The sequence below is a fragment of the Gobius niger genome (assembly GCF_951799975.1).
Source record: "Gobius niger genome assembly, chromosome: 6".
NCBI lineage: Eukaryota > Metazoa > Chordata > Actinopteri > Gobiiformes > Gobiidae > Gobius > Gobius niger.
Window position 1 is genome coordinate 19,328,590 of NC_136857.1, and position 19,516 is coordinate 19,348,105.

At 40.3% G+C, this 19,516-nt stretch overlaps 1 protein-coding gene across 1 annotated transcript in view; it reads right to left on the reverse strand.

Annotated features, from left to right (window-relative positions):
- ctnnbl1 (catenin, beta like 1) overlaps positions 1 to 19,516 on the reverse strand; it is a 45,301-nt gene that overhangs the window by 20,457 nt on the left and 5,328 nt on the right. The window contains 7 exon segments of the mRNA XM_079557669.1: positions 1,031 to 1,128; positions 9,819 to 10,000; positions 12,585 to 12,733; positions 13,373 to 13,431; positions 14,906 to 14,978; positions 15,889 to 15,980; positions 17,451 to 17,544. Coding sequence (XP_079413795.1) covers positions 1,031 to 1,128; positions 9,819 to 10,000; positions 12,585 to 12,733; positions 13,373 to 13,431; positions 14,906 to 14,978; positions 15,889 to 15,980; positions 17,451 to 17,544 — 747 coding nt within the window.

Here is a 19,516-nt window from a genome sequence, read left to right on the forward strand (position 1 = left end):
AGCTGTTTCAGGATTTAGATGCAGCATTGTGTGAGACTCTTCGACTTCAGCATTTATTGAGAAATGCTGCAGTTCTGAGAATTTTTTTTTTTTTGGCTTCTATGTATCATTATCATTATCATTATCATTATCATTATTTATATATATATAATTTTTTTTTTTTTTACATATTATTTTTAAAAAAATGAAATGATTATGTCATAATCATTTCATTTTCTGGTCATAATGTCCACAGTATGACAAAATTTCCACATATTTCATTATGACCATAAATAAATTGATATCTGCAAAGTAAAATGGCTTCCTGGTCTCCCATGGCAAACCAGTCCTAGTTGATGGGCCATACTAAGAGGGGTTCAGAGGCTCGTAATGATGCGAGACCAGCAGGGCTGGTTAAGTTGCCTGGAGTCCGAACAAGCGTCACGGGGCTGTCCCCCTGTGGACCCACCACTGCACGAGCTAAAATGCCCCTGTGACCCGGCAACGGATAAGACGGATGTATGAAATTCAGTAAATACCAAACCCAGAAGTGTGTTTTTATTGGCTCCGAAAAGAAGGCTGTGTTTCTGGGTTAACACATAGCTTTGATCATTCAGTGACTTCTGAAAGTGCCCCCTGAGTTCTTGTGGAAGCAGTGTCGGTGTTTCATTCAGTGTTCAGTGGGAAGAACTTCACATATGTGAGTAATAAGGGGTGATGCTCACAGATTTCCTGCATAAAACACTATGGAGGTCATTTGTCAAGCGTTTGCTCAAGTGCAAAGCGAGTAGCATGTGAAAAATGTCCTTTATGCATTTTTTACTCACGCAGCATTCACTTATTTACACTGCAGATTTGGGGTCTTAATACTGTTCTTCAGGTGACATCAAATGGTACATTCAGTGCAACATGTCTACAAAAGAGTATATTTTATTTTTCAGTGTGCACCTGTTATTTAGCACCTGCCTTGATAAATGACCCCCTAAAACGTTTTAAGAACAAAATGTTCACTGCTACAAACAGAGATAATGTGTGGGTGACAGACACACACCTTCTCACAGTCGTTCTCTGTGAACTTGGTGAAAAGTCTGCTTCTCTGTTGAGACTTGAGGTTCCGGAGCATGGAGGCAATGATGGAGCACACATGTTCTGTGGAAAAAAACAAAACAAAACAACAAATCAAGCTACAGTTTAAGCACAAAAACATTGGTCAGGCTTTGAAAACAGGTGAAATTGTTTGTGCAAAATACAAGATGGAATTTGTTGGCGGCACATCCACGAATCCGTGAAAGAACGAATCGATTAACACTGGATAATTTGTAATTAAAGCACGCAGGCTGCAGATTCTTTTACAGTCAGTGCACACAACAGAACCAGGGAGAAACTAATGAAATTTAGAAATCAATTGCATTTTAACAGCCGCAGCCAAATGTGTAAATAAATGTGAGCTGTGACTGGACTACATTTCTGTTGGTGTGAGGAGATTGGCTGTCGCAGCTCTGGGGCCATTAGTGAGAAGAAACATATTAATTATGTGCATTAGGAACCAGAGCTCGCCATCTCCAACCAAGTGCCTTTATTAGCCTCCAGTTGTTTCCAAAAAGGTACATTTTGTTGAGTCTACAAAATGGTTTGTCCTGTGTTTAAATACATTATAGTCTTTGCAGCAGTCGGACAATTGGAGGGGAGAAGCTTGAATTGACAAATAATAAAGTAACATACATGGCTCTGGCCAAGTCAAACGTTGTAAGATGAAATAACTATTTTGCCCATTGAAGAGAAACGTGCTGTTCCCATCGCCGTAACCTTGTAAATCTTTTCTGGCCAAGTAAAAGTCATAATCCACTCTCAACAGCACAAGGTTGCAATACAATCAGTAATATTTATTTTCCTGTGATTTAGCCCAAACAATAGGCAGTATCTTGGGGCACACAATTTGACATTGTAAAATCTCAGGATAGACACAGTCAGGGAAAATGTAATTGGACTTTATCAACAACAGGTCAATATTCTCTCTCAACAAGGCTTCGCAGTTGCTAGGCAACAAGCGTAGAGGAATCAATCCCATTTCAGCTTTTTAAAAGGGGTCGTGTTTGCTGTCAGCTGCTTTTGTGTGATCCCATACGACCCACAGAGTCCCTCCTCAGCAGCACTCGAGACCATGAGGAATAGAAGCAAAATCACCCTCTGAACCGACACACTGCACAGATTCCCATATAAATGCAAGAGAACAACAGGTATCTCTCACAAGTGCAAACATTATGTGCAGCGAAAAGAGACGTGTGGGGCCTTGAATACAACGAGCTGTCGATAAATCAAACAAGAATAGTGGCATCGTTATTAGTATAAATGTTGTAGCTCAGCCACAAAGGATCACTAAGAAAAAAGTAGGCACTGCTTGTGTCCTGCAATTCATGTATCATGTGTGGAAAAAGTAAGAGCCACAGCAGGAAGCGAGAATAGTTGAGTGGACAAAATTAAGCATCTCCCTTAGTCAATACTTAAAATGCTAATTGTAATGACAAAAAAACACAGAACACAACAAACAAAAATCAATGCAACTGGCCAAAAAATAAGCCCACTTGAATTGTTTCTCAGAGAATAGGCCAAAGCAGGAGAAACATTTTAAGGGTTTAATAAAAGATACACTTAGGCAGTTCCATCACTCAGCACCTTGGGGGAGAGAGCAACAAAACAGGGGAAAATGGAAAATTAAAAAAACAATCTAGGCCCCAAATGACACTAATTACGACAGTATATTGTATATTCTGAATTTTTTTCAGAGATTCAGCACCAGAGAGAAACCTGTTGTACGCGTTTAGGGAGCATTCAGAGGGACGCAGGGCAGGAAAGGCCCCACCCAGAGGCTCAGAACGTAGTGTATAAATCATATTTATTTTGCTTTCCAATCTGTGTATGTCTTTGTAACGCACAGTATTTTCCCATACACTGTGACATGGGCTGACTGCTATTTCCGAGAGGATGCTACTTTATCATCCTCATCGGGCCAGTAATTGATGTCACCACCTCAGCGGTCTGTCGGGGGCTATTGATCTGCAGGGACTGTTCTCTCCGTGGAGCTGAAAACAGTCTGCTCCGACCACGTTTGAGGAGAACATTTATGAGCACAAAACGAAGAGGCAGCGCAAATGTGCTCACACTTCTTAGTTAAATGTGTGACCTTCAAAACTGCATAAAAAAAAAGTTTATTTTACAGAGAAGTTTGGAGACACTCTACAGTTATTGATTCTACTGCAATCTCGAAGGAGGTTTCACCACTCAAATCATTGATTCACTTTCTTATTTTCATGACCATCATAAATCCTGTGTAATGTCTGCTAGGACAGCCTTTGGGACATATATGGTTGAATTTAAATGTAAAGTCCATAATCTCTGGCAACAACATCACCGCTTCAATAATAGTGAGAGGATCACACTGCTGCCCATTGTTGTTGTAGTAAGGGTTTTTGTCCAGGTTAATGCATATTTGTTGTGAAAATTATTAAAGCAACAAGGACAAACACATGTTAACCACAGTGATTATTATTAGAAAAATGTAAATTACTAAGGGGGTGATTTACTATATTTGCTTATGTGCAAAACGAGTAGCATGAACCAAAGTGCATCAGCAACTGAGTCATTTGCCCGTTATTCTCTCGTTTAAATAATAGATTTGGAGCCCTAACACTGCAGGCAATTTGAAATGGTTAAAAAGCAACATGGCCACAAAAAGAGAAATGCTATTTTCCAGCTTGCACTTGCTATTTAGCACCTGTCATGATAAATGAACACCTTAGTATTCTATATTTAGGGTTTTATTTGCTATGTGAGTTTTGTTGGGAAAGACAATCATTCTGAAGGAATACAATGGATGAACTTAGTTAAATGGTCCTCATTTAACACATGACTAAAGCAAACTCCCACTGTGAGCTAAATTTCTTTTATATTATATAACTTTATATGGTTTTCCCTTTTAGTATTGGTCTATAGCTAAATCTGAAGCTGAAACAAACACCACAGAAGGGCACGCGCAGTACATGCGTGATCATGCTAGTATTTCGAAGAAAAAGCCCAAAGCTCAGCACGAAGAACAAGACGAACCAGAACCTACCTCCTCCAATGCAAACACCCACTTTCTGTGCACTAGCCTTTACACAGGATCCACTTCCAACACAGCCGCCAGTACACTACCGCCTCTCATGCTCTCTGCCTTTAGTATTCAGCTAACAGTGTACAAATGTTAGCCTTCAATCACCTGCTATCATCGACCGTTTGACTCGTCTCAGCCTCGAGGGGATCCATAGAACCGCGTTAACATGCAAATGACTGGCCCGGATTATTGACAGCTAAAGGGAAAAGGGGAACAGTAGGCAATGCAGACACTGACGGATTGGGCCTCAGTGAGCAATCAGCACCATGGCGACAAACCTGAGAGATACTGAAATGTCACTGAATTATTAACATGCCACGCATAAATACTAGTTGGTTTAATTATTGTAAGATAGCTAATATTAACCGTTCCGTGCGGGCAGAGGCATAACATGGTGCTAGATTACATTGAAAGTAATCCAGTTCAGGGGGAAGTGTGTCATCGTGTGGTCTTCCATTATGGGGTTACAAGCCCTCTGTAACTGTAAATTAAGGACGAACACTGGGGCAAATTTTTGCTGACTGATTGGATTTGGTCATCAATTCAATTATGTCCTCAATTTTGTCATTTCAAGTTCACTGTAGTAGCCTTGCACCTGGTTGGTGATGTGCGTCTATTTATCTCTCAGTGATTTATCTCTTTGTGATACCCTAATAGTGATTAGGGTATAACAAAGATAGATAGTAAATTGGGCAGTCCAAATACTGCCTCACATCGTTTCACAATTAATCAAATTTTGAAAATGCACTTATCTCACATAAACAGACAGCTTTCTTAAACAGAAAATAAATATTAAAACATAGCAGGCTATTGAGATTCTTCAGTGTTTTTATGCAGTTATTTTATATTTAATTATATTACAAAGACACAGTGACCGCAACCAGAAAAGCGTTAGCTCAGTTGCAGATATTTCATTATTTGTCTTTCTTACCTTCCCTCATTAACAATCATGCAGCATCATTTTTAATGAAGCAAACAGATTAGGTCACATTAGAATTTAATGAAGAATTTACACAGTTTTACAACCATTTGATAGCACAACAGAGAAAAGACATGTTGCACTGTTCTGTTCAAATATTAACCAACACTCTTCTCAAACTTTTTCTGGTTATGTAACTTGGGAATTTTTCTGCATCGTCAACTAGCGGAATATTAAAATTTTGGAATAAAAGCCTCTCCATACATCAGAAGACCCGCAGCATATTTCATTAGAGCCTGTGTTTACAGAGAGCAGAGCCCCGGCGGAGGGAGACACCAAACGTGAGCGCCATGTTAATTGGATGCTTCTTTACACAGGAATCTTACAGCAAATCTCTGCCTCCAAAACTCAGCGATAATAGGATTATGCAGCATGACTCTGACTGTCTGGATTACAATCAGACTTGAGTCTTGTAAAATATTACTGATCTCGATTTGTGCCACAGGGTTTTACTGGTGGGAGGCGCTTTGATCAAACGCTGTTTAGCTTCTTGCCCTCAGCTCAAACATGGACATAATGTTTCATCATTACACTGGGATAAGTACCTCTTTGTGAATAGCTTCTTCAGAGAAATAATCCACTTTATTACAGATACTGTATATCAATATTCATTCAAGACTCAGGAGATTTGGGACTTTTTTAAGTGGCATATAGTTGAACTAGGATGTGCATGGCATAATAAAACTATAACGTGAAGAACAATTAAACAGAAAATACAATAGAGAAACAACTCAACTATTTGAAGAGCCTGTGCAAATAGGTAGGTTTTAAGGGAGGACTTAAAACTGCTTAGAGTTGGGGCCAAACGGACGCTGAGGGGCAGACTGTTCCACAGCCGGTGAGCAGAAGAGGCAAAAGCTCTGTCTCCTCTGGCTTTCATGTACGCTTTGGGCACATCCAGAAGGAGCAGGTCAGCGGAGTGAAGTGCTCTGGACAAGGCATGGACAGAGAGGAGCTCAGATAGATACAAAGGTGCCATGCTATTTAAACATTTAAAAAACAATCACTGCCTGTGGCAGACAGGGAGCCAGTGCAGATAGGCGAGCACAGGTGTAATGTGCTCCTGTCGCCTGGTGCTGGTCAGCAAACGGGCCACTGTGTTTTGGACCATTTGGAGCCTGTTTATGGATGCTTGGTCCAAGCCACTGTACAAGGCGTTACAATAATCTAAATGAGTGGTAATGAGGGCATGTACTGTCAATTTGACAAGGTTTGTAACAAGGTTGATTTTAATTGCAGATAGACTTGAATATCATCTGCAAAGCAATGAAAGGAAAGGTTGTGTTTTTCAAAAGTCAAACCAAGTGGCAACATATACAAAAGAAAAAAGGAGGGGGCCCAGGGTTGAGCCCTGTGGAATGCCACTGGAAAGTGGGGCTGAGCTCGAGGAGTGAGAGCCGAGATGAACAGAGAATGTTCTATCGCTGAGATATGAACGCAACCAGTTTAGAGACAGTTTAGAGCCTTCTTGACAAAGGCTTCTTTGGAGCGATACGTGTGGAAGATACCAGCATTAGGTTTTAAAGATTTTAACACTCATCAGCCCAGCACAATAAAGGCTTTTTAAATGTAAATAGAGAATTATAATGTGGAGGAGTGCCTTGGTTTTTTGTTATTCTTTTCAGTTTAGAGCCACACTTTTGATACCCATATAATGCTTGAAACGTGACAGAAATATTTGGTGGTCTACTGTACCAAAGGCTGCTGACAGATTTGAAAGAATTAAAAGAGCAGGGGATCCACTCTTTAGGGAACTTCGGTATTGTATGAATAGTTACCCCAGCTGGAAAACTTTGGTGCATCTCTTATTCTTACTGATATCATTGTTGCTCAAAGGGGGCCAGTGTGGGCTAATAGACGGCTGGGATAGATACTGTTCCTTCCAATCGGGGGTGGCACATCAGCCCAAACACCAAAATAATATGATTATGCAGCATGACTCAGACAACACGTCCTTGTAAAATGTTCTCCATCAGTACCACAGGGTTTGACAAAGGGGCGAGCCTTTGATCACATGGTCTGGTATTGGCCCACAGCTCAGATATGCACATAACATTTCATCATTAAATTCAGATACGTACTCCCTTCAAATGCGCCACTCATTTCACGCCCAGTAGTCATGCTTTGTAACTGCCTATTAAATCTTATCAGAGTGAGGCGGGAGAAGTAATGAAAAATGTAGAGTGAAAATTTTATCAACGTGTTTAATAAAATGAGATATTATATCGTATATTAAAAATCTTTGGTGGAATATAATCTTAAATGTACTGCTTCACAAAATGGCGCATTTGGACCTCATTACGCCTTGAAATCAATTAATCGATTAATCTTAAAGCACATCCCTCCTCTCTCTCTAAGCCAAGAATCGCAATGCAACCAGAAGCCAACTATTGAAAACATTGAAAAACATGACAAAATTCGAAGTTCAGTATTGTAAACCGGCAATCTCTTTCAATGATAACTGAGGTGTAATGTGAGAGCATATGGCCCCGCATTCATGCAGATCCCTCCTAAAATGGAAACATACCACCAGAGACCAAGGCTGTATTTTCTCAGACTACTTCAGTTTCCAAGTCGCTTTTGCAATTCTAATTTTCCCCTTTAGGCGAAAACACTGAGTTCCAGCAGCATTACAAGCCTCTGAGCAGAATTTCAAGGTTTAGCATTCATCCTTGATAAGGCCAAGCACTGCACCCAGGGCTGTTAGTGTAGCACAGAAAACAAACCAACAAGAAAGTCTCCATGTTTGATCCCTTGTGCGTCCTCTGTGCCCACTCTCCTCTCAAAACAAACATGAGTGCACTTATCAAGGAGGAAGTACTCGGGACTGTTGTGCCTTGCCTTGTAAATTAGCTGTTTACTTCTGCTCCCTGTTGCATCATTAGCTCCCTAAATATACCCACCGACGGCGACTAGTTTCTTTCTATAATTTACTTTTATTTCCGCATGAGAAAAGACTAATAATGTGACATAAACACGTACAGAAAAATGCCATGCAGGTTTACATAAAATACCAAACCTGAACTTCTGATGGAAGATGAGTAACTGGGTTTCTGCAGCGAAACAACTAAAACAATGCAGCCAGTGAATGAACATGAACATGAATGTAATAATTGTAGTGCATACACAACTATAACAAATGCTCTACATTTTCCTCCTTTTGGTCAAGATCAATATTGTAGCAGGGTGAACACCAGTATAGAATATGAACATGTATTATGGATTAAATGTGTTTTCTATGCTGCAAATGAAATGCCACGATTAGTTGGCGATAGAGCAGCAACAGTTTGAGAAAGGATTTGTAAAATGCGAAGACAATGAATGAATGAGGTGGAGGAAGGGGAGGACAGAGGGGTCTGTGGGGTCTAATTACTTATGTTTGAAGTGGCTGATAGTTAATTAATCTACAGTGCTATTGTGTAAATGTAGAGCAGCACTTGATTGGCTGCGTTTTCAATTAGCGGGGAAACGAAGTGGGAGGGACCACTCAATGTAATGTGACATGCGTCTCATTCCGCCTTTAGCACTGAGACCAATCAATGGGTGATAATAGGAAAACCTATACACAGTGTGAAGAGGAATAAATGCACTTTGAAATACAGACATTTTAGAGAATGAAACAATGTTAATGCATTAAGTAAGAAAAACCTTTGGTAGTATGTCTGCCAAATGGAGCTAATACAAGACAAACTCATATGGTCTATCAAGAGCTTCTCAAACTGCTTTTGAAAACATCTGTAATTTCATTGCCATCACAATCTGATAAAGCAATTCATTAAAAAACGATTAATATTTCACAGCCAGTATTTGGAGGATTTGTTATAACTACATTCTTTTTTTCTCTGATACCATAATTCCAAATGTTGGCGGTCCTCCCTCTCTCTGTCTGTGTTAATTAAAGGCTGTCGGTTCCTGGGGACTCTCCAGGCCGGCTGTGGAGAACGAACTGTCCTCCATTGTGTCGCATCTCACCCAGGGACAGGACAAATTAACCCTTGACCCTTTCCAGCAGCAGCAGGAAGACGCTCCAAGATAAGCTGTCCCAGCAGTTCAACCAGGACACGGAACAGTACAAGTTTTCAGCCCAGTTTAATGCAGGGGGTATTTCTGGATAATTCAGTGTTTGGTCGTCAATACTTTGACAATGACAACAGAAGTAATATTAATATGATGCAAAATGTCGCAGCAGTTTTGTAATCATCATCTTTTTTCATATTCAAAACGAAGATCTTCACAACAGAATAGTCTCACTGTGGCTACAACTATAGCTGTTTTAATGAATTTGTTTCACATAACTGTGTTCCTCATGTTGATTACAATATATAACCTATGCAGAATGATCGATTAAAATGACTTTGCCAGAGCAGCCACAACGCTTGCTCTCATTCACAAGGCACCTAGGACAAAAAGTAGAAAATTGTGTGTGATCCTAAAACATTTAATTTCTTTGTATAGGTCGCTCTGGTCAAAGACAAGAAGATGGTCCTGGAGCTTAGCCAGCAAAATCAATCAAGATGGGACTGATAGTGTAAACTGGCAGGACACAGGCAGCAAACCGTGATACAAGCAGATTACAGCGCGTCCGATAGAGGAGAGTTCAACCACGCAGCGCGAAAGAAGACAGAGACAAGAGTGACCTCTGGGGAGCAGCTGTAATCACATTAATTAGTTTGGCCCTCTGAGCAATCTGATATCAAAAACATGGCTGACCTTCATGCTCCTTCTCCGATGTGCCGGTTTTCTTCATCTTTTTGGGTGTTTTCATGAAAAGCGGGAAGATTGTTCTCAAGCCCAGGATGTCCACAAACTTATGGCAGTTGTCGGCGCCCTCTGGTCCTATCATACCGTGATCCAGGACTTTCAGAGCACTCGTCCGGGACATTTTCTTTTCTCTAGAGGGAAAAATGAAAGGCACTGTAAATCATAGCTGTGCTGAAGTTTTACAGCAAATTGTAATTGAAAAAAATCATCAACCAGTCATAACCCCCTGAAAGTCACTCAGGCTGTGCCATTCTTTGTCTACAGATGAACCTAAATGAACTTATTAACTTATTACAATGTACTTACTGTATATGATTGTGTTTTTACATTGGCAAGAGCAACCCAAAGGCAAATTTCTGTCATCACTGTGAAATTAAGTCATATATGATTTCTGACTAATAATGGGAGTCAGAAATCAATGGAAACTGACTTTTTTTCATCACAGTGTGAACTATGGATAATGGATAACATCTACATACATGGCAAATAAATAAATAACAACAATAATGAAATACTTTAAGTCAGATATCAAGAGTAAGAGTTTAGATAATTGGGTAATCTAAAAAGGAAAGCAAAAGCCATTATATATCAAACAAAATCTGGGAACAGCTGTGGTGCAAAATTAGCTAAATATATAGTCCATTAGGGGAAAGGACTCCTATTAGTTGTAATATATTCCAATAAGATGTTGTTTTGCAGTTTCTTGTTTCTAAACAAATAACGATTAGTAACGCAGCCAACTGTTTTAATTTATTCTGCTATACCCAAAAAGACACAGACATTTTGTATCAGACTGCAAGCTGGCTCATAATTATCCACCAAATCTAGGCATGTGTTGTGCAAATCTTCATCTGTTTATTGTCATTAAACGATGGCATGATGAAAGACACCAACTGTTCCACCTCCTCCGTGTCTTGGTTCAGGAAATGTAGCCGTCTGTGCCGTGTCACTTCCTCTGCACCCACCAATGACAGATGACGGTGTTTATGTGGGAGGAGGGACACATATTTCAGCTGCTGAGTGTGCCTGTCCAGACCGATGTATTAAAGATGATGGACGGCTGAAAGGGCCACAAGCAGCAATGCTCTGTGTGTTTTGTGAAGGAAAACCAGGCATCTGACTTGCTGTGCATTCAAGTGGTCATTCGAACGTGTAGCAGCACATGAAAGACAGTTTTCAGAGCTCTTTTGATTAAAATTTCAACATGTAGCGGTCTGATACTAGAATCAACTCTGACTAAATGGTCTTTACATGAAGAAAACACTGGAGGCAAGGTGGATGAAGTGTCTTTACCAAGGACACAATGCCAGCATGCACCGGCGGGAGCCGGGGTTTCAAACTCGAGGTCGATTGTTTTTTTTTTTTCTATGGCCGATCCAGATTTTGGGGGATTTGGATTGGCCGATGTCGTTATGCACCAACGATATTTTTGATAATTGATTGACTGCGGAATTCTTCCGCAGTCAATTATTGGTTTTCATGTTCTTTATTGATTGACTGCAGTTTATGCAACATTAATAATTTATGCAAAGTAACCACTTTATGGGATTTAACCAGTTAATGCATTTTAAAGCGTTTATGCAACTTAAGAGTTTATGCCATTTAGGATTTATGCATTTTAAAGAGTTTATGCAATTTACATAATTTATGCAAATTAACCCATTCATGCATTTTACCACTTTTTGCAGTTTATACAGTTTATGCAACATGACATTTTATGCATTGTACCAGTTTATGCAAATACGATTATGCAAATTAAGCAATTTATGCAATTTGAACAGTTTATGCAATTTCTGCATTCGCTTCCCGCAATTCCGCAGTCAATCGCAATGGCACAGCCATTGCATTTCTAGTTATTATTATTATTGATTATTTAAAATGTTTTGTCGATAATCCTGTGTGTGTGATGCTTAAACTGTAAAACATGTCAGTGTTGATTTGTGACAGCAGAGGCCGCTTTATTGGGGCATATGGCTCCTTTATTCACTTTCAAATACGGGGATGGCAGCATCATGCTGTGGGGTTGTTTTGATGGGACTGGCGCACTTCACAAAATAGATGACATCATCAGGAAAGAACACTATGTGGAAATTTTGAAGCAACATCGCATGACATCAGCCAGGAAGTTAAAGCTTGGGCGCAGATGGGTCTTAAAAAAGGACAATTCTCTAAGCATACTGCCAAACTGGTAACAAAGGGGCTTAATGTTTTGAAGTGGTCATCACTAAGTCCTGATCTCAATCCAGTTGAAAATGTATGGGCAGAGCTGAAAAAGCATGTGCATGCAAAGTGGCCTACAAATTTGGCTCAGCTACACCACTTTTGTTTGGAGGAACGGACCAAAATTCCTCCCATCTATTGTGAGAAGCTGGTGGAAGGAAATCCATAATGTTTGACCCAAGATATAGAGTTTAAAGGCAATACCAAATATTATTGAAATGTATAAACATTTGGTTTTGTAAAAAGCAAAAACATTATATCTCTCATTGTTCTGGCATTTAGCAAGTACCAAATAACTTCTCTAATTCTAATTGACCTAAAAAAGTAAAAGTTAATTCTGGTTTCATGTCAGACAGTGAGAAATATATATATAAAGTGTATGTAAATATGTGGTTCCCACTGTAAATATTGAATTTGAACCCAGTGGAACTTTTCAGTCAGTAAAGAATAAGGAGAAGTAGACATAGTGAATGCTGCAGTTGAAACAGTCCTCACCTGAGCATAAGGTTCATAAGCTGAAGCCCCTCCCCTTTGAGGAAGCGGTCTCTGTTATTGGCCAACATCAGACATGAGCATAAAGCATCAAAGAGGTTCTCCATCATCTCCTGCTCCTCTGCTGTGGACGGGTTATGACGTTTAAACACCTAAACAAACACAGTGCGGTTAAGAAATAGCCCTAGGTATTGTGTCATACTATTTGTTAAAGAGGGGGTATTATGCTTTTTCCAGGTATTTGGTAATGATGACAAAGGACATCTTCATCACTACCTTACATTTCCTTGGTTAGAAAATGCTATATGATCTAAAATAGCTGAAACAAAAAGAAGAAAAAAGTAGTTTCCTTTTGCGATCTTCTGAGTAAGGTAAAATAAGCCCCTCCCACTCCCCTGTCCTCTTTCTCCCTTTATCGTAACATCCGCATATTCTCTCTCGCTCTCGGAACATGGACAGTGTTTAACTCACAGTTGGAGAAATGGTTTGTAATTTGTCCTGCAAAAGCTTAATAACACGTGCGAGGTTCCATGTGATGTTAATGTAAGAGAAGATCGAGTGAAGGGAATGTAGCAAGCACTCATTGAAGTTATCACTGCTTGTACCACATATCCCCAACCCCCCCCCCCCCCCCCCCCACCCCAGCCTCGCCTCGACCAACGCTGTCCTTGCGCCAGTCGAAAGATCAGGCCCAATATCTTTAACCAGTGTCTGAAAGCCAGTGCCTGAATAGAAGAAAAGTGGTATATAACTATAAATAGCCAGAATGTCTGAGCCACACAAGGACTTACAGACAGTTGCTGCAGCAGCACATCGATGCCGTCCATCTCCCCCAGCAGCTCTCTGGTGTCTGGTTTGAGACAAGACAAGAAGCAGAGGAGGAGCGTGAGCTATAAAAACGGAATAACAGGACAACAGGGAGATTCAGTGGAGACGGCTGCCAAAATATCAGCCATTTACAGAGCAGTGGAGACTGCAGAGGGGACATTAGGAGAAGAAATGATGGAAGAAATGTAGAAAAACACAAAGTAAGATGAGTTTAACAGTCGCAAACGCATTGGTCTTAAGGGACCTCTGTAGAAGCAGAAAATGAGGGGAGATGAGGACACTGCATAAACCTTCTTGATAATATAGTATTTCATGCAGACCAAAGAGGAATAGAGGTTACGCAAGGCTTTTTTGGACACCCAAAGGCAACATTCAAACAAGTTGTGATGCTTGTCCTTTAAAAGGTCCTTAGTATGGATTGTAATATTACAGTCACCGACATAATCGTGGTCATAAATAATTGATGTATGGTTTAAGCTTACTATAATTTGTGGGAAATGTATCGGGCCTATACTCCATACATTTGCCAAATGCACATAGAAATTTGCTTGGACATTTGCTTACCGATAATTATAAATGGTTTGTTGGCTTTGCCTAAGGGTTCAAAGCCAAGCCAACATAACCATGGCTTTAATCAAGTGAGTTGGCTTCTCAAAGCTCAAAGTGTTCACATGTGTAAAATGTACCTTATCTAGTTTAATAATCTGTTTTATTGTAACTGTGTTTAATAATGTGTTTTATCTTTGAAACCTAAAAGCCCCCTATGGACAGGTGTTGAAAATTAGCACATGTGCTATAACACTTTAAACAATGCATCTGGTTCGTCCAATGTAATTGCTATGTCCATATTAAATAAATAAATAAATGAAAAAAATGAAATGAATGAACTTTACTGTTTTTTTTACTAGAAAACAAGCCACATTTTATGGGCATTTTTTGAATAAAGCTTCACAAGGTAACTTTAACTGTTCATCCAGACAATATTGAGGAAAGGAACGAGTTCTTCACTAGCCGGAAGTGGTATTTGTGTAGTAATACATACTGCTACATCATACAATACAAAATCACTAAAATGTTATGGATGCTGTTTTTGCAGTATACATAAAACATGATGATACTGCACTGCTTCTATATTTCTGTATGTGTGGAAATATAGAGGCAGTGCAGTAAAAAGCACCAACATGAATGCAAAATGAAACGAGGCTCCTTCACTGAATACCAATACTGCTTATAGCATTAATGAGGGTTTATCCAAGGACATGATATCCCTGACACTTTGTTAAAAATTTACAAGCTTTATTCAGGCATCCACCATAGAAAAAGTCAAGGAAACAGTGGAGGAGATGTTCAAAATAACCAATAGGTAATAATAACAAGGCAAAGTATTGTATATACCAAAGGAACAGGACGTGATATACACAGGGATGAAATTAAGAAAATATTGGTCTGAGGAATAGGCCCCAAAGTGTTAAATGGGCAGCCAAAAGCACATTTACCATCATTGTTTTGTAGCAGGATGGCCAGGATTTCACTGCAGTACAGCTTGTTAGCGTCAAATGGCATCTTGGCCTGGGGAAAAAGGACAGAACAAGTTCCAATTACCACAAATATAAACTGGCGTCTATTAAGAGTCCAGTGTAAGTCACAATACGCTATGCGCATGTGTGCGATTGATTTAACACAGTATACAGGAAAATATTCAAATACATTTCATAACCATGTGTTCAACCAGTCAGAGAAGCCAAGTAGACGGACGGTGGCAGAAATCACACAATGGCAATATATTCTCACGTCTTCAGCTACATAAATAAATTTACTAATTCTATATTAGGATTGAACCATTAATTAACCAGTTGAATTGAAATTACAATTTCAAGGGTTACGATTAGCAAACTGAAAAGCTTGTAGTGCAGTCCTTCCACAAACATGCTCTGAAATGTATTAAGCATATTTCGGCCTGGACATGTTAAAATGTGCAGTGAACCACTTCACACTGTGTGAACCACACAAAGTCCACAACAAGAAACTGACTTTCGAGAACCACTACATCTACAACAACTAGGTTCAATATAGAAGTAAATAACTGGAGCAGACGTGCACATCCACAAATCTAAAGAGCGCGCAGGATCTAAACACCGCAATAAAGATCAACCAAAATATCTGCACAGCTTTAAGCTCTTGTGAGCTTTACTAGACTAGCAGAGAGCCCCATGCACCACTAGAAGTCAATGTGCCACCTGTCGTACTTGGACGACAGTGTTTAAGAGACTCTTTTGTAGCAGATGTTTCGCCACTGGTAATATCAATGTAGTTATAGACATTGAACATTCTGGCCTTATAAATGAATATCTAAATAATCCAGTTTTTTTAAGCACAAGTTACAAAGGCCTCTAGTTTCCTGTTATTTCTATCAAATGCCCCCTTGACCAGTTCACCTCAGCAGTCGGTCTTGTATAGGAAGTGTAGCTCGGAGTCTCACCTTGATTCTTTTGAGTAGCCACTGCATGAGTCCCTGCTGAGCTGCCTCTGTGCACAGGCCTGGTCTGAACTCTGCCATGTTTTCAACAATTGCTGTAGGGGAAAAAAACAACAAAAGTTATTTTTACACATGTAATACAGCGGCAGGTTCACAGGACTGCACCTCCACTAAGATTGCTTTTTTTTTAATGTGTGTTACTGAAGTTGATACCAAAACTTCAGTTCATCATGATTCATTTGTTTTTCTTAGTTGCTTTCATCAAGGTTAATTCATTCCCCATACCCAGCTACACTTTTCACGGTCGAAAAGGTCCTCGTGGTATTCCTGTCAAAACAGAACACAAACCACCTGACAAACTTCTGGGAAATCGAAAAAGGAACTGAAGCGAAACTTGTTGAAAAAAAAAAAAATGACAGTTTAAAACAAAGGAGTGACATCTGGAGCGAGGCTGAGGGAGGAAATCGGGAGAGGAGTGGTGGTGAGGGAAGGCCTTTATCGGCGCGTCACTGGGAGCACCAGACAGCAGCTCAGAGCAGGAGCAGAACAGCACAAAAGGCTTATTCAGCCCTGGAGAGCTCCCTCGATAACGCTCTCAAACTCAAACGGTTGAATAAGGAATGCGCCGAGCTCTCTGTGAATAAGCACACACCTACAGAGCCCTCCTGGTGCCCAGCCTCAATCTGGCAATAAAAATGAAAAATCAGCTCAGTGGAGTCACAAAGGATAGCTACAATACAGAGAACTCTTCTTTAGGATCAACTTTGCCCTTGGGCAGACCTTGAGAGTCGGGTACATTTAAAGTTTGTTCAATGCTGCAATTCTTATATATTTTTGAAAGGGAAGAAAAGATGAAGAACGTAGTGAATTAGTGAAACCAGGTAATAAATATATTGATAAAAAAGTATATATTATAGCTGTGTTGAGCTACATTGAGCCACCAACTTCTTTCACCCAAAAACATTTCTTCTTCATTGGTTCAAGTTAACATTTAGACCGCTTTGTTTGAGTGGAGGCCGTTTTGATTGAAAACCTCTACTACAATGGAAAATTCCTGGGTAATTGACAGCTTAATGGTGCGCGGATTGAGACCAATTATTAGGAGCAACTTTATTCATTTTCCGTCTTCTTTTTTATCAGCTTCTTCTGTTTCAAATATTAAATAAAAGGTTCCTTTGCCTCTTCCATTTGGATAGTTCACAATGCGACTCCACTGTTGATTGTCGAGCACTGATGGGGCCATTTTTCACTCGTGGCTGAGCCTTTGTTGTCCAGCTCAGTGGACTGGGACTCCGTTCAAAACGAGATGCATGTTTGAACGCTGCGCGCCAACTTCTCATCTGTGTGACTCGGCTGTACTTCAACGACTTTGGACAGCTCTGTCAGCCATTGTTCCCTCCTGTTCGTATTCCAGACACTGCCTTGTTTCAGGAGAATAAGTCGTGTTTGCTCAGTGGCAATTTTTGGCCCAGTGTCATACAAGTAAACAGCATTCAGATGACAAGCTATTTTTGCCATTTTGGTAAGAATATCAATGGTAGTTTCCGCAACAATATTGAGCTTACATAATGTGTTGTAGACACCGTCTGCCTCCTCCTTCACAGACTCATCCAGCCGCTCCATATTCTGCACCAGAAGGGCCACCACCTGACCTTCCAACTGCAGACACAAAGAAATGAAATTTTAAATCATGGTTGGGATGAAACTGACTTGTCGACAGAGGTGAAGGAAAACTGGTCCATCCTACAAACAAGTCTGTGAAAATATTAAATACAGTGAAAACTATTCAATACAAATCTATGTGTAAAGTGTAGCTGTTGTAAACTGAGAGTCCACGTGATAGATAAATGGACCGCAGTAATGTGGTATCATTCATGGCATTCTGCTGCCTCTGTTTTTTTCACTGTGGCAAAGCGGAGGAGCCAGAACAAAAGGAAACTTTGGATATCCAGAGGGAGAACAAAAATAAGGCCAAATGAGAGTCTACAGAACTGAAGAGTGTGCTTTATCGAAGTAAACAATCAAGTTTTTTGATTTCGGCAATTAGAGTACAATTATTGCCCCTCCTCGAGCAAGCAACGTAGCGTAAGAGGTGCTGGATTTTCAAATCAAGCAAAGAGCAGAAATTAAAATAGGTGTGCTGTTTAAAAAAAACAGAAAATTGAAAACAAGCAAGTAAAGTCCATTTGACTCCTGTATGATCCCTTCTCACCATTTCTTTTCTTTACTCCTCATTCGCAAGAGATGTAGCCCTCAAGCCCCGGACTTAGACGAGGTTTCCAAATCATTTACGAGACCATGCACATTTAGAAATTACACTTGCAAATAGAAGACGAGGACTAGTTTTGAACCATGAGGCCTTGATGGTGACTTGGACCCTAAAAATTGACACTCGACTACATACATCTCTACCATTCACCCAAAGCCAATACATCGACCATCCGACCATGAGCTTTGTATGAAACAAATTCAAAGCCGTTTCTCTTGTAAGTGTCCATGTTTGGCACGGGACAAGTCAGAGTGTTATCCGTCAAGGGGAGATTGGACTCTCTTAACCTAACAGAGGTGGCTGTGAGCTGGTTGTCGGGATAAAAGTCTCATTACAGATGAGAGAACAGTCGGACCGTCGGCGCAGATTTATGAGGCACAAAGAGAGCGTCCCGGATCATTTGATTCATCTTATCAAGGAGACCACCTGGCCTTCTGGCAACAGGGACTGACGGCTGGAAGCATTACAGCACACTGCAGAGACAAATGGATTCAGCCCGGCCTCGCTGCCTTAGAGCATGGCCACCAGGAACAGCTGCTCACGAGAACGCATTTAAAAGTGAAACATTGTATTGAATATTGGGCAAGAGAGACACTTTGTCACATTGAAAGACAAAGTAGTAATGGAGTAAACCTGATATTCATATAGTGTCCAGGTTAAATGACAGAACAGAATCCGAAAAATGTCCGGCAAACTCGTTCTAATTCTGCATCTCTTCCTTTTGCCTGATATCCAGGTTTGACTGCCATGCGTGAAAAACACCACATCCACTTGCATGTTTAGCATAACAAAGTGCGAGTGTCTGTGTTTTGGTGATTAAGGCCGTAAACAACTCCAAGGACAAGACAGCAGCTTGCCTTTCTCAGCCTGTTTCTTGTGAATGCTCCTAAACCAGATAAAACGTACTGGAGCGTGTGGCCCGCTGTACAAGTGGTCTCTAAGAGCAGCCACTTTTCATCAACCTCCAAGCACCACCCTCTCTCTCAGCATTTATCACCCGCTCAGTCTTGTTTTTGTACTGCCTTGTTTTTATTTACTACATGACCTCTGCTCGAGTCGAAGGCTCTCGAGCTCCAGGGTAACCAAGGAGGAACTCAACGGAAACTAGCAACAAAAGAGGATGTTCATCGATTTGGAGAGGTTTTGTTCACCTTGAGAGAACAAACAGAAAAAACAACAAAATCAGGGGATGGTAGAAACTTAAATACTTGATTTTCAACTTTAAAAGTGCTCGCTGTCTTTAACCATGACCACGTTTCTCATCAGCTCTCGAACTGGAAGCACAAACTTTATGATCAGACATCAAACTGTCAGCAGCGAGAAAGAAAGCTGTTCCTTCCTCTAAAATAGGTATATCTCCAC